At 44.2% G+C, this 27,284-nt stretch overlaps 2 protein-coding genes across 2 annotated transcripts in view; one reads left to right on the top strand and one right to left on the bottom strand.

Annotated features, from left to right (window-relative positions):
- Positions 1-2,042: 2,042 nt before the first annotated feature.
- Positions 2,043-5,467, bottom strand: fbp1a (fructose-1,6-bisphosphatase 1a). Its single transcript, XM_062543304.1, has 7 exons — positions 5,063-5,467; positions 4,742-4,904; positions 4,560-4,652; positions 4,326-4,466; positions 3,923-4,060; positions 3,634-3,753; positions 2,043-2,571 (listed from the first exon to the last, which is right to left on the bottom strand). The coding sequence occupies exons 1-7, from the start codon at positions 5,230-5,232 to the stop codon at positions 2,383-2,385; spliced, it is 1,014 nt and encodes a 337-aa protein (XP_062399288.1). The 5' UTR covers positions 5,233-5,467; the 3' UTR covers positions 2,043-2,382.
- A 5,573-nt stretch (positions 5,468-11,040) lies between these two features.
- kank1a (KN motif and ankyrin repeat domains 1a) overlaps positions 11,041-27,284 on the top strand; it is a 54,118-nt gene continuing 37,874 nt past the window's right edge. Inside the window, exons 1-2 of the mRNA XM_062543301.1 lie at positions 11,041-11,247; positions 24,571-24,645. The gene's annotated coding sequence lies outside the window, so the exon portion shown is untranslated. The remainder of the gene's footprint in view (positions 11,248-24,570; positions 24,646-27,284) is intronic.

Raw genomic sequence — 27,284 nt, 5'->3', positions numbered from 1 at the left:
CCCACATCCTTACAGACAGGACATACAGTACTTATGGGGGCTCATATTACCCAACTCGAGAGTTGCTATGCTATCACAAAAGAGCATATTTGACTTGGCATACGGAACTTTGATTTCAAACACACACATTTCTGCCGTGTTTGTTTGTTCCACAGCTTTCTCTGAGAGCGTACGCAATATGATACTTGACCTGAACGTTTTAGCGTTCTTGATAACCCTTCCAGCTCCATCTGCAACATAATATCAATGAACTGCATGCACAACACAGCAACAAGAACTTGCTTTTCCTCTCTAATTCATCACACAAACAGGCTGCACCAGGAATGGCCTCTCTTATAAGCAAGGTATGGGGCTAAATTACCTCTGAAATTCAATAGATCTACCTCTGGCAGATCAATATCACTGCAGAAACCTGCATGTCTTGAAATGCGTGGAATACTGGCTGTACCAGCCGGGCCCTCTGGGATGGTGTGAATAGCCTGACTAGTACAGAGAGAGAAGGGAGAATGTGGAACATTGCACTGAACAAATTATGGGAGAATTTTCAGAGTACATTTTTACATGCATATTACTTATACAGCACACAGTGTTAAAGTCTTCGGTGATGCAAAATGTAAGGATGCTCAGTAAAATAACGGAATAGCTTTTACTCATTAAAGCTCACACGCACAAACTCTAAATCTCACCTAAAATAGTCTTTTTCAATGTACTTGTCAGTCAGGTAGGTTTCACACACTTGAAAGAGATTTCCAAAGTTCTTCGGTAGATTTAGAATGCCGTGATTCTTCGTCTGATAATGTAATGCCAAGTTTACAGTACACAGGTGTCTGCCTGTGTTTAAAGATACCCTACCTTTCTATGTTTGAACACCACACCATTTACAACGATCCTGTAGAATGTCTGAAATCACAATCTCACTCTGAATGGCCAGTGTGCTCTTTATCCACAGGTGCAAATAGACACTCTTACCATCTCATTTCTGTCCTTGGCTCTTAATCTTAATCTTAATCTGTGTTTCTCCATCTGACATGACTGGTCGTTGGAGAAGATGTTTCTGAGTACACCTGTTATCTGTGTCCTTAGAAATTGGGGGGATGGAATGTTTCTACAGTATGTGTGTGTGTGTGTGTGTGTGTGTGTGTGTGTGTGTGTGTGTGTGTGTGTGTGCCCACATCTAATCAGAATCAACATCAGAGGTGTCCCTACTCTTCCTCTGTCTTTGACATACATCATTCTCTCTATCAAACAGACAACTGTTCTGCTTGACCAAGATAGCGTTGACAAAGGTAGCCAGTGATCAACGCCGCTTCACATCAACCTGGAAGGATATTAGTGGAGCTGGTTACTCTTTATGTGAATTTCTGTGCTGTCGATGATGTACTTTATTGTAAATAGACCCTTGTTCCTGAGTTTTCTACTATCTCACTTGATCTTTATTTATCTGTGGTATGAAAATGACAATCAATCAGCCTGTCAATGCTTGAGGAAATGCCTGCTTAAAGGTATATTCACAAAAACATACATCCTTGTGCAAATTAATTTAAACAAAAGATGATTTCATTGAATTACCTTCTAATGTAATTTGTTAAGCTCATTGATATGAAATATTTCTATTCATTCTGCATTTACAGGATGGTGTTGAATCCATACGTTACGTATAGCCTCCTCCAATGAGATTACGTTTTCTGTACAGTTTGTCTGTCTGTTTTATGTAAGAAAAAAAATGGCAGACTTCATGAAATTTGAAAAGGTGTAACATGCCCCAAGAAAGAGCCCATTCAAGTTTGGACAGGATCTGAATCATGAGAAACATCCATGAATTTTGTTTCACGTTTGCTATCAGTGTGAGATATAGCATTTGGTCTCTATGGAGGAGTGCCTGCCTATTTTCAAGAGATTCAAGATGCATTTAGAACAATTATTACAATACATTATCAATATATCTTGTACCACCCATTTCAAATATTTTTTATATAATAAGACTGCACTATTTCAATGCTTCTGGTGTGTAATGGAAAATCAAGTTGAGTCCACACTGCATATTGTATAAAGATTTCCAGGCTTTAATTTGTGCAGTTCTCTTCATTTCAATATCATGTCAATCCGTTTTGGAAGCGTAACAGAAATATGTGATCCATTCTTGCGGTTTGCTTCTGATGGAATGATCATTATAGTAAACGTTTCACAGTGCCCTCCCAGCGTCTGGTCCGGGTCTGTACATTTGGTCAATGCTTTTTGGTCTCCAGTGTGTCTTGGTGTGTGAGTGTGAGGTATGGAGTGTGGGTCAGGTTGGCCTTCTCTTTTGGTCGATGCTTATTGGTCTCTGGTGTCAGCATATGCTACTGCTGCAGCAGCTTTGCTCTGCCCTGCTCAGCTGCCCGCTCAGGGGAAGTGCTTCTTGTAGATGTTGACGTACTCGTTCACGTCGTCGGGAGAGCCCAGCACCACGGGGACTCGCTGGTGGATGCCCACCGGCTGGATGTCCAGCACGTCCATGGTCCCTGTGGTGGCCTTCCCTCCAGCCTGCTCCATGATGAAGGCCATGGGGTTGCACTCATAGAGCAGCCTCAGCTGCAGGGAGGAGGGAGGGAAAGAGGAGGGAGGGAGAGAGAGAGAGAGAGAGAGAGAGAGAGAGAGAGAGAGAGAGAGAGAGAGAGAGAGAGAGAGAGAGAGAGAGAGAGAGAGAGAGAGAGAGAGAGAGAGAGAGAGAGGAGAGAGGGAGAGAGAAAGAGGGAGAAACTTATTAGAACTTTCATGGCACACTGAGCCCCCTACTGGCTGACTAAGACATTACAGGGTTGGTGGTCAGTCATCCCCATTACAGAAATCACTGCAAGGGGAAGACATACGACTTATGCCATGATGTGTTGCTCAATCTGTAATTCAATCCATGGTGCAAAAAGCCTAACAAGTAGCAGGCAAAAAAACATTACAAACATTAGAAATGTACACAGCCAAAATAGGCAAGGTTTCACGCCATGGGATACACTGCAAGCCGTGTGTGTGTGTGTGTGTGTGTGTGTGTGTGTGTGTGTGTGTCTGATAGCAGTGTTATGCTTAGACTGCACATCTCTCATGCAGTGTGTCTCTGCTGTGACATGGTCATAGAGAACAGGGAAATGGATTTTTGCCAACAAGATTCCTGGACACCCCATTCACTATTCTTTAAGGCACGTTTAGACTTGCTGTAGACAACGCGTTCGTGTACGCATCATGGCTGCCTCGCGTATTTTGCGGTAGTTTGGTGCGTCGGTCGTGCACGTCGTCGCAAGCGACCACGACGCGTCCGCGAGATGCAATACTGACAAGAAAGTAGGGGGCGATCATTGCCAAAAGAAAGTGACTGCAAGATGCATTATCGACATCAAAGCTGGGGGCAATCATGAGAGTAAACAATGGCACATGGCCACATCCACATCTGATATTAGGCTACTAGTCTCCCCCTGGTGAAGACCTCCAGTAAGGTGCGTAATGCTGCAGCGAGTCTGTACACAGGACACAGCAGGTCGCACACGGTCGCATACGCTTACGTTTGGTCTAACGGCAAGTATAATCCCAGCCTTACAACGGTGCATGACTTGACAAAGAACACAAAAGGACCAATAACAATAGAGCTCTTCCTCTTCCTCATACCTTTCCCTTTGGGCTCTTCTGATTGGCTGGGTACAGGAAGATTCCTCCGTAAACCAGAGTCCGGTGAACATCGGCCACCATGGAGCCCACATAACGCGCGCCGTATGGAGCACTGCCATCCTGCACACCGGTGAAAAGTGTCAAGTCATAATACAAATACATACACATATAGTAATACGAAGGAATCATTTTTATCAATCAATCAAAAATACTGGTACAAATGTTGACATTGCACTAATGATAGGGGTTGGTCCTTCGAACAGTCCAGCTTATTTGTTGAACAATTTACCTCTGGGAACTTTTTCCTTTGCAAATACTCTGTTACGGCCGGGTCAAAGTACTGGGCGTAGCCTTCATTCAAGCTGTAGATCTTCCCCTTCTTCTTGATTCGCACATCTCGGTCCACCAGAATGAACTCCCCGATAGCCTGCAAAGACATGTAAAGTCACCGTTATGCAAACGGCACAAGAAAAACTACACACATGACACCTGTGAATAAAGTAAAACTTTGCACTGTAAAGAAAGACCACCAAACCACCCTTGTCTTGTGAACCAAAAAAGGTCTTTTGGGGACAACCTCAGCATTATCCCAGAGGGCATATCCTGACAAATCCGGTCCTGTATTTAACATACTTGACACACACACACACACACACACACACACACACACACAGATGAGCACAGGGACTTACTGGATCCAGCATGAAGCAGTTGACTCCTTGGCCAGTGGAGAGCACCAGCATGGTGGCGCTGCCGTAGAGCGCGTACCCCGCCGCCACGATGTTCCTGCCCGGCTGCAGAGCATCCGACTCACACGGCTCGTCATCAGAGTTCTGGATAAATCACAAAGAGTGTCCACATCAACAAAACAGTTTGCAGATTCTATCTTTAGCAGTTAAAGGGGGAAATGCAGTCCATGGTATTACCTTTCTATAGATGGCAAAGATGGTACCGATTGAAGCAAGGCAGTCAATGTTTGAAGAGCCATCGAGAGGATCAAAGCAGACCACATATTTGCCCTATATGAACCAACAAAAGGATTAGAATTAATGTAAAATGAAAGCAGTCTAACACTACTCATAACATTGAACTGACTCATGTGTCCTACCCTGCTTTCAGCCTCCACAATGATGGCCTCCTCATTCTCCTCTGTAACAAGCACACATGAAGTGAAGGATGACTTAATCATGTTGATGACCAGGACGTTGGAGAGGATGTCCAGCTTCTTCACCTGGTCACCCGTCACATTTGTACTTCCAGCAATGCCATAACTATGGAAAACAATGAGGATGGTCACAACAGCTGAATTCACGGCAAGTTTAGTCAGGGTAAGACGATTTTTTTTTTTTTTTTAATCTTTACATTGGCAGAAAAGAACAGGCAGGTGACAGCTAAAATGATTATAATTGTCGTTTAAGGTAATACTTACAGATTAGCGATCCCCGCCTTCCTGACTGCACTGGAGATAGCTTTGATAGCTGTGCATAGTGAATTCAGAAGCGTTGTCAACTCTCCCGTACCTTTCGCTTTTCTTCCTTCCTCTAACACGAATCTTGTTAGAGTTACCACATTGGTATCGAAAGACCCCCTGTCTGACATCTTGCAAAAAAAGTTAGGTGCTACTCTCTTCTCGGAATTTACACCGATAAAGATGATTTGGTCATTGAGTCTTAACAAGGATTTGGGGCTGGTTGCAAACACGGAACTTGTTGACCGAGGGGGTGTGCAAAATACTTAACCAATCGAGATGTCAGATTCTGGAGCAATAGAGGAGTGGCCGCTGGGAAGTTGCAACTCCAGCTTGCCTTGCTGCGAGCAACCATGGTCTGTAAAAGAACCGATACTGTAGTAGGGATGGGGTCGCACCGGTCGCACACGTATAATGGGTTCTCTCAGGCTTGTAATTTGTTAAGTAAAAGCTGGCACGTCCGAGCGTGTGAGCAAGCATTTTGCTGCGTCATCATTCACATGTAAACGACACAGGCAATATGTGTAAGCGCGAGGCCAGTGGCCACATTTAAGTCACGTTCTGGCTGTTATTTTTGAGTTCATGATATATTTACAACACCAATATGATGTAGGCTAATTTAACAATAACCATCCAAGTTATAGAAATAAAAAAAAGATATGGACTAATCCTTGAGGCAAGTGCTCTGTAGTGGAAAGTTTTTGGTGCAATAGGCATCATACATTTTCTACTTTAAAGGATGTTTAAGCAATTTTTGGTGACCTATGAATCACTAATTAATTAATTGATTGATTAACTAGGTTGGCCTTTGGGGAAAGCTTGATTAATAAAATGTTATATGCAGTTACCACTTGTAATCACAAGGAGGCAGTACATACCAATCACTTCCCTAAACAGCAGATTCAAACAAGCACTCAAATTCACCAAAAAAGATTCACCATATTCCATCAGCCATGATATATGACAATGAGATCTGCAAGTCTTGAAGCCTATTCTTCCCTAGTGTACCTAATGCAATTTTATTTTAAAGCAATGGCAAGGCTACAGGGCCCATCCATGCAGGCATGAAGGGGAATTCTAAAATAGGCCTGCTATTTAAATACAAAGAGATTATGTCTGGGCAAGTTTTGACATACATGCAGCTTTATCATTAGAATGGAGAGCATGAGGATGAGTATGTGTGTGACTGTAACTGTGTCTTGTAGTATGTGTTTGTATACAGTATGTAAATGATATATTATTGAAGCTAAAGTATGTGGAGACAGGATATGAATATGTAGGCTTTTGCCAATGTAAAAGATGTGTTGTTCTGATGACCTACTGGTACAAAACAATGTATGTGTGAGAGAGAATCTCATGACATACTCACACTGTGGTTGTCAGTACTGACAGTTGTGCAAGCTGCTGCAGGGTCCGTATCACATTTGGGTCCACGGGGACCTGGGTTCAAGTCCTATTGTCATCAGAATCAGAATCAGAGTCAGTTATTTGATTCCGGTTAGTGATTTCCCCATCCCAGCCCACCTCTCTCTCTCCCAATCACTTTGGTCACTCTTCACTGTCCTATCTGTATAAAGGCAACCCCCAACCCAACCCCATCCTCTTCCAAAATAAAATAAAAACATATGATTGCAGTTTGTAATTGATCCATTTATTTGAGACAATAAAGAAGTTAGAAGTGTAAAGATACACATGCATTCCAAACCGTTTAGATATGGGACGTTAGGTTCAATACAGATGATTACATTAACAAACAAATTAGGTGGCGGACCATGTCAGTTAGGCAGTTTAATTAACAAACCAACAAACAATTGGCACATTTTCAAAATATCATTGTTGCTTGAATGTGTTGAAGATCAGCAATATTGTCAGTAAATGTTAGGCTGGCAGTACAGATTCACTTGATGAACCGAACATGAACCGTGACCCAACCACAGAGGTATGAACCGAATCGTGACATCCCTGACAAGTGAACATACCCACAATTCACAAGGATTTAGGGCCACTTAGGAACTTTAAAACCAGCTGAGTATTAGTCCTGTCAATTATTCTACTTTAGCCTGCTAATTAAGAGCTGAGGTGTGACAAAGACTCATACACTGTTAGGAATGCTGACTGTGTCTGCTATGACCTCCTGACACAGGGATCTGATTTCCCTGTAAGGATTAAGGTTAGAGTGTACGAGCACAAGTGTAAAAGCATGCACGTAAAAAACATAATTAGTTATAAAACGTTTCAATTTATTTTCATGAAGTACAAGCTCAGGTTTCTGTACATTTATAAAGTAGTTGAGCTTTTGGCCAGATCTTGGTCAGTTTTACCTTTGCTTCAGAGATTAAACACACACATTTGTATGAGTAATGAAAATGAGTCTTTATCTACAAATACTATGAGCCTGATTGCGTTACACTTACAATCATATCTGTTAACACAATCAGTTCTTATGGGAACAAAGTTTTTTTTATTCAGCTTTTGAACTGGACCTAATGCATGCAATGCAACAAGAGACATGTAAGAAACTACTATTGATGCAAAAGAAGACCTGAACTAATTAGAAACCTATCAAACAAAAGAAAAGAAGTCTTCTTTAGGCATTCTGTATAGGCTGGGGGAACCCTGCCTGAACTTCCGGGGAAAAGATTGAGTTTAGTATGGTGAAAACCAGACTACATTCTGTATACAGTCTGAAGCATTCATTCATTCATAGTCACTGCATTAGATTTTGGTGTGTGGGTCACAGAAGGGTGTATGGGATTCTGGTTGATAACTTTCTTACTGGCTACAAACAGAGGGAGATGCTGGGAGAAGGTGGTCCATGTCATATACTTTGGTCATTTCATAACACATTGCATGATTAGTGGCTGATAGATAGAGAAACATAAACATCTCCACATAATAAGCCCTGCATTTGCAATTGATACCCAAGTCTGGTAGAACAACTGTGATTTTATAAAACAAATATAGGAACTAGAAATGCAATTCCAAGGAATTACCAGTGCATGAAAATGCAAAAATATATAGATAGATAATGTAGATATGGTTACTAAGGTGTAGCTAGGGTAAACATGGTGGTTGCATAGTTTAAAGAGAGTTAATGTGTGAAGGTAGACAGTTTAAAGGTTAAACATTCCAGTTGTAACTTAACTAATGATTTCTAAAAGGTATGTTAAAATGTTAACAATGATAACCAGGTTGATTGGTTTACTAAGCTAATGATTTCTAACAGTTATGGTAAAAATGTTAACAATGCTAACTATGTTAACAATGCTAACCAGGTTGATCAGCTAACTTAACTAATGATTTCTAACAAAAATGTTAAAAATGTTAACTATGCTAACAATGCTAACTATGCTAGCAATGTTAACCAGGTTGATTAGCTAACCTAGCTAATGATTTCTATCAGTAATGCTAAAAATGCTAACTATGCTAACAATGCTAACTATGCTAACCAGGTTGATTAGCTAACTTAGCTAATCATTTCTAGCAGTTATGTTAAAAATGCTAACTACGTTAACAATGTCAACTATGCTAACAATGCCAACCAGGTTGATTAGCTAACTTAGCTAATCATTTCTAGCAGTTATGCTAAAAATGCTAACTATGCTAACAATGCTAACTATGTTAGCAATGCTAACTAGGTTGATTAGCTAACTTAGCTAATCATTTCTAGCAGCTATGTTAAAAATGCTAACGATGCTAACTATGCTAACCATGCTAACTAGCTAACTTGCTACTGAGGACTTTTATTTTGAAACATTTGTTGATAGGGTATCCATGGCTGCCACTATCAGGAATAAAGAAGTTACTGTAGTAAAATCATGTTGGTTGCTATGGAAACGGTCATAAACGCTTAATTTTGATGGTTGCTATGTTGGTTGCCAGGTACATGGAGGTCTCATGTAGTTGACTGGAGGCATAGTTGATGATAACTGACAGTTGGAATGGTTGAACAGTTAAATAGTTGAGTAGTTTCAATGGTTAAATGATTTAATAGTGTATTATTGCAGTGAGGACTTTTATTTTGAAACGGTTGTGGAAAGACGAAACAGGTTAACAGGATATGTAGTCTTCACAGAGAGTTGTATGCTTAAAGCCTGAGAGAGAGAGAGAGCTGCTGCAGGTGGGGCTGGCCACCTGGCATAAGATTCTAATTGCTTAACGACCCGACTGTGATGTCATAGAGGCCAATGTTAAGTCTATGGGGAAATTTGTAATAGTTTTTAATTTATAGTTTAAAAAGTATAAAAGTTACAAAGTTGAAAAATACTTAGCAGCATGCCCCTATTGAAGACCTACGTTACAACGTTTGAATGAAGTTTCTAGGTTAAACGGTTCAAGCTGAATAGAAAAAATGAATTTGGTAAGCGGAATAATAATAACTAGAAATGCAATTCCAAGGAATTACCAGTGCATGAAAATGCAAAAAAAAATATAGATAGATAATGTAGATATGGTTACTAAGGTGTAGCTAGGGTAAACATGGTGGTTGCAGAGTTTAAAGAAAGCTGATAGTGTGAAGGTAGACAGTTTAAAGCTTAAACATTCCAGTTCTAACCTAACTAATGATTTCTAACAAATGTTAGAAACAGATGCTGTAAACAGATGTTAACTATGCTAACAATGATAACCATTGGTTATCATTAGCTAAGTTATGGTAATCATTAACTTAGCTAATGATTTCTAGCAGTTATGGTAAAAATGCTAACAATGTTAGCACTGCTAACTATGTTAACAATGCTAACCAGGTTGATTAGCTAACTTAGCTAATGATTTCTAGCAGTAATGTTAACAATGCTAACCATGCTAACTATGCTAACCAGGTTGATTAGCTGACTTAGTTGATGATTTCTAGCAGTTATGCTAAAAATGCTAACTATGCTAACTATGTCAACAATGCTAACTAGGTTGATTAGCTAACTTAGCGAATCATTTCTAGCAGCTATGCTAAAAAATGCTAACAATGCTAACCATGCTAACTAGCTAACTTGCTACTGAGGACTTCTATTTTGAAACATTTGTTGATAGGGTTTCCATGGCTGCCACTATCAGGAATAAAGAAGTTACTATAGTAAAATAATGTTGGTTGCTATGGAAACGGTCATAAACGCTTAATTTTAATGGTTGCTATGTACATGGAGGTCTCATGTAGTTGACTGAAGGCATAGTTGAAGATAACCGACAGTTGGAATGGTTGAACAGTTAAATAGTTGAGTAGTTTCAATGGTTAAATGATTTAATAGTGTATTATTGCAGTGAGGACTTTTATTTTGAAACAGTTGTGGAAAGAGAGTTCAACAGGATATGTAGTCTTCACAGAGAGATTGTATGCTTAAAGCCTGAGAGAGAGAGCTGCTGCAGGTGGAGCTGGCCACCTGGCATAAGATTCTAATTGCTTAATGATCCGATTGTGATGTCATAGAGGCCAATGTTAAGTCTATGGGGAAATTTTTAATAGTTTTTAATTTATAGTTTAAAAAGTATAAAAGTTACAAAGTTGAAAAATACTTAGCAGCATTCCCCTATTTAAGACCTACGTTGCGACGTTTGAATGAAGTTTCTAAGTTAAACGGTTCAAGCTGAATAGAAAAAATGAATTTGGTAAGCGGAATAATAAGAAGAAGAAGAAGAAGAAGAAGAAGCCTAGGAAGAACAGTACAGTGCATTTTCATGCACTGTAATAAGAAGAAGCCTAGGAAGAACAGTACAGTGCATTTTCATGCACTGTAATTATTACTGGGAGTCTCCCATGCATCCTTTGCAAATGCACAGTAAACTTGACAGGGACGCGTGGTGGTGTGTACCTGTGCCTGCCAGCACGTCACGTCTTGCGTCAGGGAACATCTATTGTATTCCACTCAAAGCCATCCATGCGTGTTTTGTGCGCATGACCGTATGTGGTGGATGGGTTCTAGTAACTTAGGGCTCCGACCGAAGAATCACAAAGGGCAAGTAGTGCAGAGATAGCAGCAGGGGGAGAAGCGAGCTTGGTGAAATAACTAACATTTTACTGTTTGTGAAAGGCTGCAAGTAGTACAGCACATAGCAGAGCTACTGTGCCAGTTGAAAAGGGTGTTAAATTACAAGGGAAAACTGCGTCAACTATTCTCCAGAGTGCTGCTGCAGAGTTGGTGTCATTGTAATTGGAGGTACGTTAAGGAGGTCTATCTTATGTTTAATGAAATGTTTTGTGACGGACTAAACACTACATTGTGTTTTTATTCGTTTTTGCCGTGGGCACAGAATAACATAATTGAGACACTGTATGTTGGCACATGTTATGTTGCGTGCGATAGTGCACATTATTTATTCACACGAGTTGCAAGGTTTGTCTCACGTAAAAACAGGAAGGAAAACTTCGGCATATGTCGTCTGGTAATTCTATAATCGTTGTAAATCATCTACATGGACAGTATTTTGATGTGACTGGCTTCTAGCGTAATTCACCTGCCAGGCGAAAAAAAGCGTATTGGGAAAGGATACTCTGCCTTCCTTCCCAAACAGTTTCACATTGGTAACCTGCACATTAACAAGTTATCCTACACACTACAACATATAGTGCAGTTTGACGACAGAATGAGTAGCCTATAGTCTTTCTGGGAAGAGATCCAACTAGTTGCTCGAAAACTTTAGTAGCTCGTTTGTCATAGCCTGCGTGATACACGTTTATGTTATGCACGCATATCAGCAACCAAACCATCTGTTAAACAGCATTGCTGCTCAAATTATTGTAAACGACATGTGCCTTTTCATCAAAACTGCAGGTCAGGTAGCCTTCATGCAAATGACTTCATGTTATTGTAGTCAGGAAGTTTTACTTGACCTTGCACCGCCATGATATTCTCTGAGGAGCCACTGTGAGCTACCTTCGTCCATCCACACTGGTGAGAAACGGCGCGCTCAGACTTGTGCGTCATTTTTGTTCACCATGGATTCGATAACTCTGCCGTATCATATACTGTAGCATAGCGAGACTGAGACATACAAGACCAAGTTTGACATGGATAAAGACACCTGCACTTCGTTATTTGATATCTAAATCCTCATTCGTGGTGTTGTAGAGACTTTCATTTGTGTGTTACTTTGTATAATGTATTGATGCTTTACTGTTCCAAACAGGGCAGGCCTATACCTGATTCATTTTAAAAATATATATATTTAAATTATGGACATTTTCCCATATACAACACAGATTTAATTATTGTCAGCTAAACGATCTGTCTTCATAATTATGTGTTGCATAGTTTGGGGCATAGCTAGGTCCTGCTCATCCTGCTGATGTTTATAGGGACAGAAATGCAGTGTCTGAGACCATACAGAGGGCTCATTATGCCCACGTAAAAGGGATTTTCAGATATTATCCCAGGTGAAAATAAAGCCACTGTTGCGAACGCCTACCAGTGGGTGATGGCATTCCTTTGGCATGAGCCTGTGAACCATGTCAACAGGACACAATATCAGGCAAAGCTCCCACAATTTTCTACCCCGTCATCCTCATTTCATATAAGACCATCTTTCAGTTAGGAGAGGGCTGTTTACAATATGTGAAGGGTGGGCATTTGATGGTGGTGGATCAGCACTTGACTTGGCCAGGGGGCAAAGTGTTGATTTTGTTGTTGTATTTGTAAAAAGTTCTTGTCCTTGTACATTGAAGACTGATTTGTACACTTTTTATAATATATTTATGCCTGAAACCTGCTTTTGATCGCAACAGTGAAATGTGGTTTCTTCAACAGGGCTATCTTAAACTTGTTCGCATTTTTTGGGTAGTATGATATAGTTAACCTGGTTAAAACCAGACTCATTCATTTTGTGGAAAGAGTCAGGGTACTCATGATTGGGATATGTTTTCAACACTAGCATGGTGATGGGTGTAGACTTTGCGTTAACGTTGAAATCATTGGTCCAGCCTAACCAATAACATTGGCCATGATTCTGTTACTTTCTACCCGACATTGAACAGCATCAGCAGGAAACAGTGTATGTAGGCCTGCTTTGAATTTCCCCTTGGGGATCAATAAAGTATCTATCTATCTATCTATCTATCTATATATCTCTGCTGAATCAAATGTGCACATTCTTCCGACTGCAATTTATTTTAATGTTTGAAGATATTCCTACTACTGTGTACCACTACTGTTTACCACAGCCACTTTCAGACCCTTTTTGGGTCTGATGGAAAAGTCAGTGGATTATGATGTTTCGCAGTAGTGTCTCCCTGAAAGGAGATGTAGGTTGGCTTGGCCAGGCTATAAAAAAAACAAAAAAAAACAATGTCAAGGAAAACTGGGTTAGTCTAATGGCAGCAACTTCCACTACAAGAACCAGGAACAAAGGCAACACCATATTAATGCCCTCACCAGTCAAATTAATACCTTGCCAGTAATCTGGATCTGGATACATCTGTATCTAAATGCAAGCATGCCTTGACCTTGGATGATGGGAACTACCATACTTGGGTATCAAGTTACTTTCAGGGATGTTGGAGGGGGCAGTTTTGTACTTGACACGTGTAGATGGCTGTGCCAAGTTTGACTCTGGGTTTAAAAATGGAGAGGACACGGGCTAATGATAGTTGCTAGGCTTCATTGGGACTGTGCTGGCCATTCATGCATGTGTTTTGAGTTAGGGCCTTTGTTTGGCATATGGCTGACGCCTTGCAATTTACACCTAACTGAGAAGCCACATTATGCTGAGTGATCAAAGACCAGTTTCCTCTGGAGGAACCCGTCACGTCCTCTACGTCTCTCTCTCTCTCTCTCTCTCTCTACTTTTCCCTCTCCCTGTCTCTCCCAGGCTGTAAAAAAATCCGACCCCTAGTCTCCCTGTTTGTTTTTAGGAAATTGCTTCCACTCTGCTGCTCGGTTAGAACTGTTAGCGAATCAAATCTGCTCCTGGTCCTCCCCACAACCCCAGTAATCCGCAGAGGCAAATGTGGGCAAATGTGTTCATGTGTGGGGATTTTGATCCAGTGCAGCAGGAGGATAACTGGTAAGGACAGGATAGATGGCTTCTATATAAGGTCTCCATGCTGCACCACTTGCAGGCTAGTAGAGGATGTCAACAAGGGTCATGGAGTCAAGGGACATTTTTTTTACGTTTAACCAATGTTATTGGTTTTACAATACCAATCTATCTGCAACAAGTTTTGCTGATTTGTTCTTGTCACCAGAGGCTATGTACCGTAGAACGCTGTTGAAATGAGCCAGCATGTGAACGCTTGGTTGAATTGAGAAAAGCCTTTTGACATTTTTTTTTCCCCAGTGCTGTCATTAGTAGGTGTCGACGTGCTTCTTCAAGGCTGGCTGGCTGATCGCAGGATTTTAGGTCGTCCCTTTCGGCTGGAGAGTAGTTGAAGACACTAATGATGAAGTGGCATAATCACCCATTATTGTTAGTGCCTTTTAGATTATTACCTGGGATTCTCAGGGTTAAGAGGCCCAGGACTTTGATCAGCTCAGCTCGACTCCCTGCTGACTTAATAGCGTCAGATTAAACACAAAGTGCTGAAGAGAGGGAGGGAGGGGGAGGGGGGGGGGGGGGGGGTCAGAAGGTTTGGATGGAGGTAGCAGCAGCATGGGTCTGTAAATGAGACCAAGCTCATTGGGACCGCGGCCAGTCTCGCTTAGGAGTGTTTACAGAATTACCCGGAAGCGATTATTTGGAGATGAAAGCCTTGGCATGATTTTTAAACATCTTGTTAAATCTTTGCAAGATGTAAAAAGATTAGAAACAGGCAAAAGGGGGGAGCAATAGCCTACATGTTCACGTACTGTAGTTGGGGTTTTGCACTGTGATTAGTGCAGATGTCAGTTGAGTAAGAACTCTTAACGCACAACCTCTTTAAGAAACACAGTCCTTAGCTGTGAATAGAATTGGGTACTGAGAACCATTTCCAAGAACCATGGATTTGCAAAGACATGCATTTTGGCTTTGTGTAGCTCTGTAGAGAATTCAGTAGGCCAGAAATACTTCATTGAAATTTGCCAGTTTTGGTTATCAGCTGCCAAATGGCCTGTGACTGATCAGATAAAAACGCCTGGAAATGGGGCCTACCCACAATCCCCAGAAGCCAGAGTTTGAATTGCTCTGGTCGTTTCGTTTCTCAGCAGTGGCGCTTCATTCAGCACCTGGACTCAGGTTTCCCATGGCTCAGACGACGCTGCCAATGCGAGGCCAGCTTTCCCTTTTTCCCCTCTTAAAATGGGCATGCATTGGAAATGAAAAACTGGACGAAGCGTCCTTGCATTACTGACCACTTTAGGCTTTTTAAAATGGCTGTGTGTCAAAGTGTAAAAAATGGAAAGGGTGCATTGTCATTTGTGCATTTGGTGGATTCCCAAAGGGGTCTCATACAATTTTGGACCAGACATGTTCTTACTCTTACTTCCACGACTTCCAGATACTAGAACTAGAACTAAGGCCTCTATGCCTTAAAGCTTGTGTACTCTTGTGAATGTAATGTACTTGGAGATTTATTTGGCTTCTCTCCAGAAAAAGGAGGCGTGAAAGTGACTCTTTTAATCCGGGCATTGAGTGTCACTTTGGGGTGGCTACCCCCAGCTTTCTTTGACTGCTTTCAGTTTGCCTTCGTGTAGCTACTTGTACTGTTTTAAGGGCTTGGGGTCCACAGGAATCTGGCACAAGTAGAACATGTCAATCAAGAGAAGATAAAGAAGCCCACATCAGTTGTCCTCAGGCCTGTTCCTCTCAGGCCGAAGACCCGGTGGTCCCGCCATGACCGCAGTGTGCTATATATTTTACCCGGCTTTGTCCTCTCTCTGGCCTGGAGCCTGTGTTAAAGCTGGGAGCTCTGGCCTGACCTCTTGTCCCCTGGTGGTGACGTCAGGCTCGGCCCACCATGGTCCTTCGCTCATTGTGTCCAGAGGAGCTCAAGGGGACGCTCCCTTTGTTTGCCTGATAGAGGCCTGTTGGTCCAGCTGCCTTTGAAGTCTTAAGTTGTAGTGCTTAATGAGAGAAGTCCCTGTCAGTGACATCTGTTGAAATGAGAGCTCTCATACTCATACACACACACACACACACACACACTCACACACTCAGTTGGCGACTCTGCTCTCAGTGTTTACCTTTTTTCTTGGATCTACTAACTAAGCTTTATGGATTTTCAGAAGTGAATATATAGTGTCATTGTTGAACTCATTAGTTAGCCACTACAACAATTGTTGGACCAAAGAACAAACTGGGCTCACTGGAGCACTTACAACACTAATTCCAGTGTTCGACTCTATACGTTGTCTGACTGCTTTTTTCCTTACCCTGACCTAGTTACATTTGACAGGGCATGTTTAAGAACTTTGGACTTGACTAAGGTGCGCATGTTTAAACTTGAAGATGGGCCGCAGAGGCTGAATGAGCGAAGCCGACTGTTTTCAGCTGGGATTACCACCCCCCCCCCCCCCCCCCATGTGCACAAAACACCCACCCTGCCAATGTGTCAGGACCACTCACAGAGGCTTTTTTGTTCTTGATAATGCTAAGCCTTTTCTTCTGGAGACCCCACTTTTGAAAGTTTAATCACGTGCCATTCATTTTTTTTTGCCTGTGATGGGAGTTAACTCTTTCAGTGCCATGTGTTTAGGTCCTCCCTTGTCCTCCCTTTTCACAATGGCTTGTGTAGTGTTAGGTTTCTGTTTTGGTCACAGTAATTGTCAAATGTCATGCGATGGTTCCCGCAAGACCCCAGGCGTACGAAAGAATGCCCGATCGCTTGCACGTCAGTTTCTTAATGGGATATTTACAGTACATAGTGGTTGTACTGTTGACATGTTCATATTGTATCACTTGCGACCCCTATTAAAGTAGGAAGTGAGTACTTAATGCATTTCTTGGCTCTCTTAGTGTGTATTTTCCATCCGTGACTCACCAGTGTGTACAGTATCTTGCTCTCCTGTGCCTGGCTCTGCTAACCTGAGCAAACAGTCTGAAGCTGGCGGGATGTGTGCATGTTCCCTGCTGACTTGTAAGGCCCTTTGGAAAGTCTTTCCCTCATTGTCGCACACACACACACATTTCTTCATTACTTGAGCCCTTTATTTATTCATCAGCGAGTGCTGGAGCGGAAACACATTGTGAGCGACAAGTAGGGGAGAAGGGCTAAGGAGCTTTTAATAGCGTATCTTTCTCGAGGAGAACAGCTGTGTGTGTGTGTCCATGTGTGTGTGTGTGTTGTGTAGGGCGTGGGCACACACACTGTAGGCCTTGTGAGTCTCTGCCCAGGCTAATCTGAACTGCTGTGAGCGCCACAGAAAATCCATTGCCTCTCAGTTCCAGCATGAAAAGATGCCTCCTGGGATAGTTTGGAGTGCCGTGCTTGACTAGGCCTGCTCTAATTGAGTGTTTTGATAGCTCTGCGTGGCACAGAGCATTGGAGAAACGGCTCCAAGAAAGACGATGAAGGGTTCCCCAGTACGTCTGTCCCATTTCAGAAGACTATCCCTGATCCTCTTTGAAAGTGAAATTCTTTTTTTTTTTTCTTCTCTCCTAGCCAGTTATGAAAATGGATTCAGTCATGTCTTCAAATGCTAGGCAACTGCAAGCGACATTTGTTGTGGAATTCAGCATGCATGCATAATTGATGCAGGATCAAACAGGTCTAAATGCTGCCTCCCACATGACATTTACTGAATTAATGTTTTTGAGAGCCAATGCCTTCCAGTGAAATGTTGTGATTCTCTCTCTCTCTCTGTCTCTCTCCCTCTCTCTCTCTCTCTCTCTCTCTGTCTCTCTCCCTCTCTCTCTCTCTCTCTCTCTCTATCTCTCTCTCTCTCTCTCTCTCTCTCTCTCTCTCTCTCTCTCTGAGGTGTGGCCTGTGTAGAATGAACATGCCTTTACTTCAATCAGCCCAGTTCTGCTCCGAGGGCTCGGCTCTGGCCACAGGCCTCCTTACGTTTCACATGGAAGTGTCTCCCGCTCCCCACTGCCCTGCTCAGATTACCCCTCTGAGTGTCTCAAAGCTGGGCTGGGCTGGGCTGCTAGTAGCGTGCCGTGCCGTGCCGTGCTGTGGCGTGTTGCGGTGTGGTGTAATGGTGGGCTATACTGCCCAGCCTCGGCACTCGTATTTCTGCTTTTGTTGCTTAGAAATGTTAGCAATAGCGTGTGAGCTGCAGATGAATGGGGATCGCCCAAGACGTGAGTTCCTTGAGATTATTCATGGTTGCTACCGAGAAGTTGTATTGTTTTCTTTTGTGTTCTGGTTGGTTGTTTTTGTTTCTGTTTTGACTGGTTTTCAAATATGTTGTTATACACCTTAGGCACTCGTCCCTGCTTATGTCACTGGTGAAAGATGAGACTTATAGGAATTCGATTAGTTCAAATTAACAACTTGATTTGCTGTGTTTTGTGTTTGTGCTATGCCTTCATGCGTGTAATAGGGAACCATGAGCCACCATGAGAAAAGCAAACACACAAAACACACCAAGAAAATGTCCCCGAGACGTGCTTTTCTTTTCTCCTTTTGTAGCTTTAGCGCCCTTGACCAACCATTGCCTCCTGCTGATAACTCATTTAGTCTGCCTCCCAACGGAGGCCCTGTGTCTCTGTCTCACCCCCCTTTTGTTTCACGGCTGCCCCGCTCATTTTCCCCACTGACCATAAAGGCCGGCAGTAAATCGCGCTATGAGAGGCCGTGCAGCAATGCGCTGTAGGAGTGTGGAGAATAATGTCCGCCTTTCTGTCCCCAATCTCTGCCAGTGTGTCCTCCAAACTCCTGCTAGGCTGTGTACAGCTGTTGGCTAGGCTCGTGAGCTAATGGTGTCTACATGTTTCAGGGCGTTTGTCCCAGGGGTTTGGACTACAGCTGAAGTTCAGTATGTGTATACAGTGTGTTAGAAGGGAAAGTGCAAATTGGAAGCCTCTATTGTAAGGGACTTTCCAAATTTGCTCACAAATGAGCCATACTGTAAATGATCTTTGATGCTGGATGTCAATGGTGCAAGGATTGCTGTGATCAAGATCAACAGTGGTTTAAGAGATCTGAAGAACGATCTAGAGTGCAGAGATGTCTCTGGTGTATATTTTCAAGTGGCTGGTCCCTTTGAAAATAGGTGATGTGAAATGAGTCTGGCCAACTCAGTAGGCCGACATGTTTTTTTTGCTTGTTTTTGTCCTCATCACAGTCCCCCTCTATAGGGGCTCAGCTTTTCACCATAGTGTGTCTCCACTCCTAATTAGAGCGAGTCAATTGCTTCCTGCTGTGGTTTGGGTTTTCCTTGTTTACAGTCAGGCATTGGCGTCCTGGTGACATGGTGGGTCTTGCTTTTCCTGTACCCTTGTTACATCCTGCCTCGGCATGCACCTCTCCCACACACATATGGAACGCACGCATGCACTTTTAAGAAACTCTAGCAGGTGTGGATGTTTTTGGCCGCGAGCCAACACGTGCCGTCTATAGGCCTGCAGCGTGGAAAGGCATAGAACCGAGCAAAGACCGGTGGAAAGTTGTTTTTTTCCACTTTGTCTACTGTGAGAGCGCATTTGCTTATTAACGACCAAGCCCTTTGGCGCTCTGCCCCATGATTTCGATCTACCCGAATGCTTCCTGTGCTTGTGTGCTTCTGTTTCAGCCCACAAAATTGGGTTCCCTGATGGTTATCTGTCCTCCCTGGAATTCATGAGGCTGCCGATATTCATTTTAACATGACTTGCCATTTCACTGTCATCTGTAATGGGGGACCAGATGAACATCCATGACACGTGTACGTACACGTGTACGTGTACATGTGTACTGTATGTAGGTGTGCTTGTGTGTGTACCTGTGTGTACTGGATGTAATGTGTGTCTGTGGCTACGTGCGTTTGTATGTGGCCATGTTAGTCCAAGCTGACTGCTGTTGTTGACTATTTCTAGGCCACAATTCAAAGACCTTCTCATATTTCTGTTTTCAAGCCTAGGAGGTGGAGGTGGGGGGGGTGGGTTCTCCTAGGTAACTAGTTTCCGTGTGGATGCACCTCGTTGACGTGCAGCCTCCAGCTCCCAGGTCTTCTTGGAGCAGAGAACAGACGAGTTAATTTGTGTTTATGCCGAAATGTCACCACCTTGCCTCGGAGGTGTTTGGCATGGAGGAGGAGAGGAAACCATGGTGGCCACTGCTCCAGGGTATCTCTCTAGATCTGCCTACTTTGTTTGTTCAAATGTACTGGTCCTGGCCATGTGATGAGGGGGCCGACAGGTTCAGCTGTGCTGATGAGGGCCCCGTTTACTTCCACACGTCCGCACTTTACCAGGGCAAATGCAGGTCCAAACACTAACAGGAATTCATTTATGTATGTTTGTCTGAGAAACATGAACAGCCTTTAATTTGTTACTTTTTTGTAGGGTATTTGTTATGAATTATTTTTAGGACATCCTCAAATTCATCTCGATTGTGGACATTGTTCATTCCCTGGAGCCATCCAGGCTTCTCACTTTGTAGATGGAAAGGCAGTGGAACAGCTTCAGCATTCATCATGAATATTCTAATAGCTTCTAACAGTACTAGTTGAGCTGCTGTTTGTGTTGGCAAGGGAAGCCTATTGACTTTTAGCTTGTTAGCTTGCTCGTCTTCATCACTTATTTTCAACTGCGAGGAAGAAAATGAGGTAGAGTTTTTGAAATATAATGTTCAAAATAGCCATGTTGAGTAGGCTATATATTATGTAGGCTATACTGTCCTATGTATCTAATTCTTTAAATAAGATGGCGGTGCAGCAAATGGTACAGATGCTGTAGAATAGATGACAGGATGCAGTGGTTCCTTCCCATGTGTCTTTAGAGGGTGTGTCAGAGTGCACATCCATATGTTGCACACCACAAAAGGGCTAGCACAGAATCTGATCCAGATGAACGTTTGTGCATTCATGTGCACTGCACTCCTCATTGCACTCCATGACTAGTGTTCTTTGATCATTTTGATTGTTTGGGAGCAGTGCCCAGTAGCCAACAGTTTTTTGACCACATTGAAGCGGATGCCGGCTAGTACTGTCGTTTTTATCTCCATTGTTAGTCTGGACGTAAAACCACTGCATTGTGGTGTCCCACTCCCAGCTCCCTGTTAGAGTGCTCCAGGGCTGATGTGGATGGGCCCTGAGACAGAGCAGTCCTGTCTGGGGTGGAGGGCTCTGTCTGCCCCTGCTGTGTGATGGCTTGATTAAAAATTCCTCCACCTTGGCCCTTGGCAGGAGAGTCTGCCCCGATGTGATGCACACCACTCTCCAAGAGTGAGGTCATGCTTTTACTGAGGAGGAGGAGGAGGAGGGGGGCAGCCTTGTTTACCAGCTGACCATGGCAAACCTGATAGAAAAGGACAAGAAACCCTCGCCAAGCCGATACTCTGAAACGCTGGGCTCACTTGACACACACACACCTCCACGCACGCACACACACACACACACTGTGACAGAGCGCACCGCGTCTGTCACGCAAGCGGGCGCATTCCCGCCAGTAAGAACAATGGGAACCGAGTTTGCGCTTGAACAGACATTACATACAGTACACACATACAGGAGAAATGAACAGAGAAAGAAATGAAATGCATATGTTGAAAAGTGAGGAATAACTATGTGTTGTGCCTTTGTATGATGCGAAGAAATAGTGAATAGGCCGTGCGCTAAACATGGCTATAGCGGCTAATGCAAGGCATAATGTCGGGGTAGTTGTGGCGGGTTTCTTGCGCGCAGAAACCGCTGCGACTGTGCCAATGTTTGTCTGTGTATTGTGTCTTTGTATTGCGTATTGTTGTCCTTACCTGATGTCTACCTGTCTTCCGGGGTGCGACAAGAGTGTCGGAGGTGAGACCCAGTTAAAGGGACGGGGCGCGCTCCCATAAGGGAAGCGCTCATGGAGACAGGGGTGTTTCTGTAGTTTTGTTTTATTTGTTATTTTGGGGGGACTTTAGCCAAGTACTTATGATTGCACAGGAATGTGTTCAAGTAATGTGTTGCGCTCCATAGTATCTAGCCTAGAGGATATATGGGTGCGCTAATTGATTGTTTGCTGTGTTTGGTCCGCGCCAATAGCATATAAGAGTATTGGGCGCTTCATTCGGGAGATGGGCCTCTGCCGTGAGAGGGCACATTGTCTCGGTCAGTATGGGTACGCAAAGGGCCTAGCTTTAGTGGGCATTATCCCATGTTTTTGTTTTTCGTTTTGATCAGTGTTTTTCTTTTGTTTTGTATGTCTCTTGTCTAAAACCTACCGGTAGCTTAATAATAAAAAAGAAGTTTTCTTCTACTTTGCATTCCGACCTGAGTCTCTCCATCTGCACGGACACATTATTACACACACACACACACACAGAGCGAAATGTGGAAGTGGCTGCATGTCCGAGGATTGCCCCACTAACCTGGCTTGTGTTTGGGACAGTGTTTCGTGCTAATTTGGTCAGTGCCTGCTGATTTGGTTTAAAGCCTGCCCGCGGCCACTGAACTCGTTCCCAGGCATTCCTGTGGCGTGAAGGTCGGCCTCTGCTCCCTAAACCGGCTGGAGCTGCCCACACTCCGTTGCCACGCTGGGTGCCACCACGTTTCAGTGAGCTCATCTATTAAAAACGTTGGACTCTCTGCTCCGCTCCCTTCTGGTGCTCGTGATGTCCTCGGCGTGAACTCCTGACCCCCAGGGCCCAACTTTTGTTTTCCTCTCTCCTAATTCTTTCCTCCCCACAATTTTTTTCTTTTTTTTTTTACCAGAAATTGCTCTGTTCCTTTTGCCCTCAAGAGTCCTTTTTTTTTATTATTGTTCGGTGGATTGCAATTTGCCCCCCCGAGTTTCTTTTTTGTGAGAGTGGTTTCCTCCGGAGCTGTAATTGGTGGTGGGGATCGGATGCAGGCTTCTGGCTTTGATTGGAGAGAACAGTGACCCGGAGCCACAATGGCCGTGTCTGTTCCCCCTCCGGAGGACAGTCCACTGTAATCGAGCAGCTTCCCTACTGTTTGTGTGTGTGTGTGTGTGTGTGTGTGTGTGTGTGTGTGTGTGTGTGTGTGTGTGTGTGTGTGTGTGTGTGTGTCTGTGTGTGTGTCTGTGTGTGTGTCTGTGTGTGTGTCTGTGTGTGTGTCTGTGTGTGTGTCTGTGTGTGTGTCTGTGTGTGTGTGTCTGTGTGTGTCTATGTGTGTGTGTGTTTCACTGTGATGGGGCAGAAACATATCTCACCCTTAGAGAGGGGGACGCTAATGTTGGCATAGCAACATGTCCTCTTGACCCCTGTACGTGGCTTGTCCCTCTCCATCACTTCCTGTTGGCCATCCGCCATCACTCAGGGGTTTGGACCAAGACCATACCTTCCATTTTGTGATGTTGAATGCTGCTGCCGCCACATGTTTTGTGTGTGTGTGTGTGTGTGTGTGTGTGTGTGTGTGTGTGTGCGTGTGACTAAGTTGATTGGCGTCTCTGTGTGTTCAGGGTGTTGGGCAATGGACTGTGAAACATCACCCCCCCAACACACTCTCTCTCTCTCTCTCTCTCTCTCTCTCTCTCTCTTGCTCTCTTTCTCTCTCGCTCTCTCTCACACACACACACACACACACTCCCCCATCCATACCTCATTTGGGAAGCTGAACTTGCTTAACGATTGGCCATGATTCTCCATGTCACTTTAGATCATAGCCCCCCTTTGTTCCATTTTTGTCAGTGCGTGTAATGGAGAATAATACCTGTGCAAATGGCCAGTTCCTGTCTTTGTGATTGTTCATACTCATCTGACTTCTTTTGTGCAACACTCCCCAACTCTCCTCACGGCTGCTAATCTTTTATTAAGAAATGTCGGCTGGACGGCTTGGTCGACTGTTTAATATGTTACACTTGGAGTGAAATTGCTCTGTTTTCTTGGTAGTTTGTGTGAAGAATGTTTGTTAAAATGGCTTGATTTTAAAGCAAGGGTACACCTCAGGAGAACTTTGTTGTGTGTCTGTGTGTCTGTGTGTGTGTGTGTGTGTGTGTGTGTGTGTGTGTGTGTGTGTGTGTGTGTGTGTCGTGGGGCCACAGAGAGGATGTCAGGAACTCCAAGTGCCAAACCCCTTCAGGGGCAGTCATAGCTGTCAACAGCAATTATGGCTTCAACGGCAACACAGCATGCGTGTTTCCATGTAAAGAATCCTTTCTGTGTGTCTTTTATCTCTAAGGAGCAGGAAAGGATCCATCCCACCTGAACGCTCTTCAGTTCTGTGTAATGCCCTTTGGCATAGTTGGGTACTCCTTGATATCAGAGCAGCTACTTCCAGTCTAGCCACTGGATCAGTTTAATGGTCACTTTTAGGCCTTTGATGGCCCAGCATCACCACCACCACATTCACTTCCTCAGCTGAGATAAGTCTTCTCGTTTACATAATGACTCGTTAACTACCGTTGAAACTTCTTTTGATGGAACAAGAGTAATACCAACGGCAGTGTCGCCTTACAGTGTGATCAGTGTAATTAAATAGCTGTGTGTGCGATGCAGACTAATTAGGCTATTATTTAAATACACCTTCCTTATCACTTTCCAGGCGCTGTGTGTCCCCTTGCCAAGCTGGGCCATTTCTGAGGTGGAGATCGCTGTTTGGTGGACAGCTGGTTAAAAGGTAGGTCATGTCTCATGTTTACTTCCAAGTTCCTCCTTACATATTCATATTGTGAGTGTCAGTTACAGCGGAAGGTTCCTATAGCGCTGCTGAGATGAAATAACTGACAGCATGCTCTTTAGGAGTGATGCCTCGACTGTCAACACAACTGTTGATGGGAAGCGTGGCTATACAAGAGTACCGAATAGCACTATGCAAAGGAAAGTCTCTGAACACGCACACGCTCACACACACGCTCACACACACGCTCACACACACGCACACGCACACAAACACACCCCGTCAAGCAGGCAGCTCCAGCTTGAGTTTCTTGCTCCAGGACTGAGATTGAAGGTGAGGCCCGAACCAGCATCCCGCCGACTGACAGCTTGACCCCTTTACCCCCTGAGCCTGTACTGTTAGGGACCGACTGCCCTGATCGAGAGAGAGAGAGAGAGACCCCTTCCCCCACATAGCCTGTCCCATCCATAGTGAGCATCCCCACACAGAACAGCCTTTGTGAGGGCCCTCGAATGGTGAAGAGACAACCGGATGCCTCTTCTGACACACCATCAGCAGCTCAGCACTCATCACTACACACACACACACAGGCACAGAGAAGCGCGCACACAAACACACACACACACACACACACAGGCACAGAGACACGTACACACACGTCACACACGTCACACACACACACACACACACACACAGGCACAGAGACACGTACACACACGTCACACACGTCACACACGTCACACACACACACACACACACACACACACACACACACACACCCCTCCTCTCAGCACACCTCTGTGACCCACTTTTCAAAAGTCTTGCGGTAGAGTGACTGTAAACTAGCCCTGCGGTATGGAAAGGGGATAATCTCTGGTATTACACTCACAAGATCTCCTTGGTTTCCGTTTGTTGGTGTGAGAGAAACACGGCAGGTTTGATGCACTTGATGTAGGTTAACACTGGGCGGTCTGTTCAGTTGAGTTGAATAGGCTGTTGTGTTGCTTTTTTATTTAGTGTTAATTTCTTCTCTTTAGATGGGAGTTAAATGGGATTAAGTGCGGAGGAATTGAGGGGAAGTGAGAGGACGTGCACAGTGTCGCGTTGACGACCCGTGTGTGTGTGTGTGTGTGTGTGTGTGTTCAGGGCTGCACAAATGAGGCTTAATGAGAGTCAAGTCAAAGGCTTGGTCCATTCCTACTCACCCCCTCACTCTCTCCTTCTTTTTTTTCCACACACACACACACACACACACACACACTTGATCGCTCGTTCACTTTTTTTCACAGACACTCTCTAACTCTCTCTCTCTCGCTCTGTCTCTCTTTCTCTCTCTCTGTTCAGCTTTCTCCTTTTGTTTTCTGCACATAGAGGCCTAAGCCCCGGCCCTCCTTTATTTTAGCACAGGAAGCAATTAAACTCTGGTCAGTGGCATTGTGCAGAGCCCTATTGGCCCTGCTTGAGGGCGACAGCACCCACCAGGCCCTGTTGGACAGCTTGAACCACGGAGCACCGAGTGTCCACTTGGCCCCCGCTGAAGTGGCGGAACGGAGAGTGAGGTCCCCCTCACCACCACCACCAACCCCCCCCCCCCCCCCCCCCCCAAAACAGGATTAGGACTCTTTCTTTTTTCTCTCTTTTCTTTTCTTCCTCTCTCCCATCCACTCCTGCATTCTCAGTGGCCCACTGTGATCGCTTCCCTATACTGACTCTTTTCTCTCTCCTCTCTCTCTTCTCCCACATTTCCCCTGCCCTGAATGGTGAAAGAAATCATTTAACTGCGACTCCAATGTGATTAGTTCTGTTTCCCTCCCTCTTTCATTCTCTCTCTCTTTCTCCCGCTCTCCCTCCCTCACTCCCTCCCTCTCTCTCTCTCCTCTCTTCCTCCTGGTCTGAAACCTGGCACGTCACATCAAAAATGTTACTAATTAGATAAGACTAAAATTATAGCGTAGAAGTCCACGGCCTCGGTAGCTTCATGGTATATTTTAAACGATGGGTGTTGTAGGTTTGGGCGCGGGTGGGCTGTGGTCTTATGCCATATGTCCCTCAGCAGTACAGCCGGGAGACATCTGCCTCCCCTCTGCAGAGTGTGTGTGTGTGTGTGTGTGTGTGACCACCCTGTTTATGCCCTGAAAACATATTTCACAGTACATTTGCAGAAGCATAGAGATTGCTGGCCAACACCACACGGTGCTATCTATAGCTGGATGTGGTGGATAGCGGGTGTGTGATGTGTGTGTGTGTGTGTGTGTGTGTGTGTATGTGTGGGAGCGTCGGGTTCCCACAGCAGCAGCAGGGGCTCTGGCACGGTGAGCGTCCCCCGTCCCCCCGCTGATAAGGCCGGTCCAGATTAGCGAGCCTGATATCACGCTGAATGACAACGAGGCCATTTAATCGTGCCTGACCATGATGTCATCTCATTAAGTCACAGTCTGATAGTCCCCTGGTTCTCTCTCCCTCTCCCTTACACTCTCCTCCACCACCACAGCTCAGCACAACACAACACAACACACCTCTCCAGCTTCCCCCCACCTCCCTGCAGACAATGACCAAGCCTAGGCTATCAGATGATCAGACACACACACACACACACACACACACACAGACACACACACATGCTGGAATAAAATTATAGT

The sequence above is a fragment of the Sardina pilchardus genome, chromosome 8, assembly GCF_963854185.1.
Source record: "Sardina pilchardus chromosome 8, fSarPil1.1, whole genome shotgun sequence".
Classification (NCBI taxonomy): Eukaryota; Metazoa; Chordata; class Actinopteri; order Clupeiformes; family Clupeidae; genus Sardina; species Sardina pilchardus.
The sequence above is the reverse complement of the archived record's forward strand: the minus strand, read 5'-3'. Positions and strand labels throughout refer to the sequence as shown.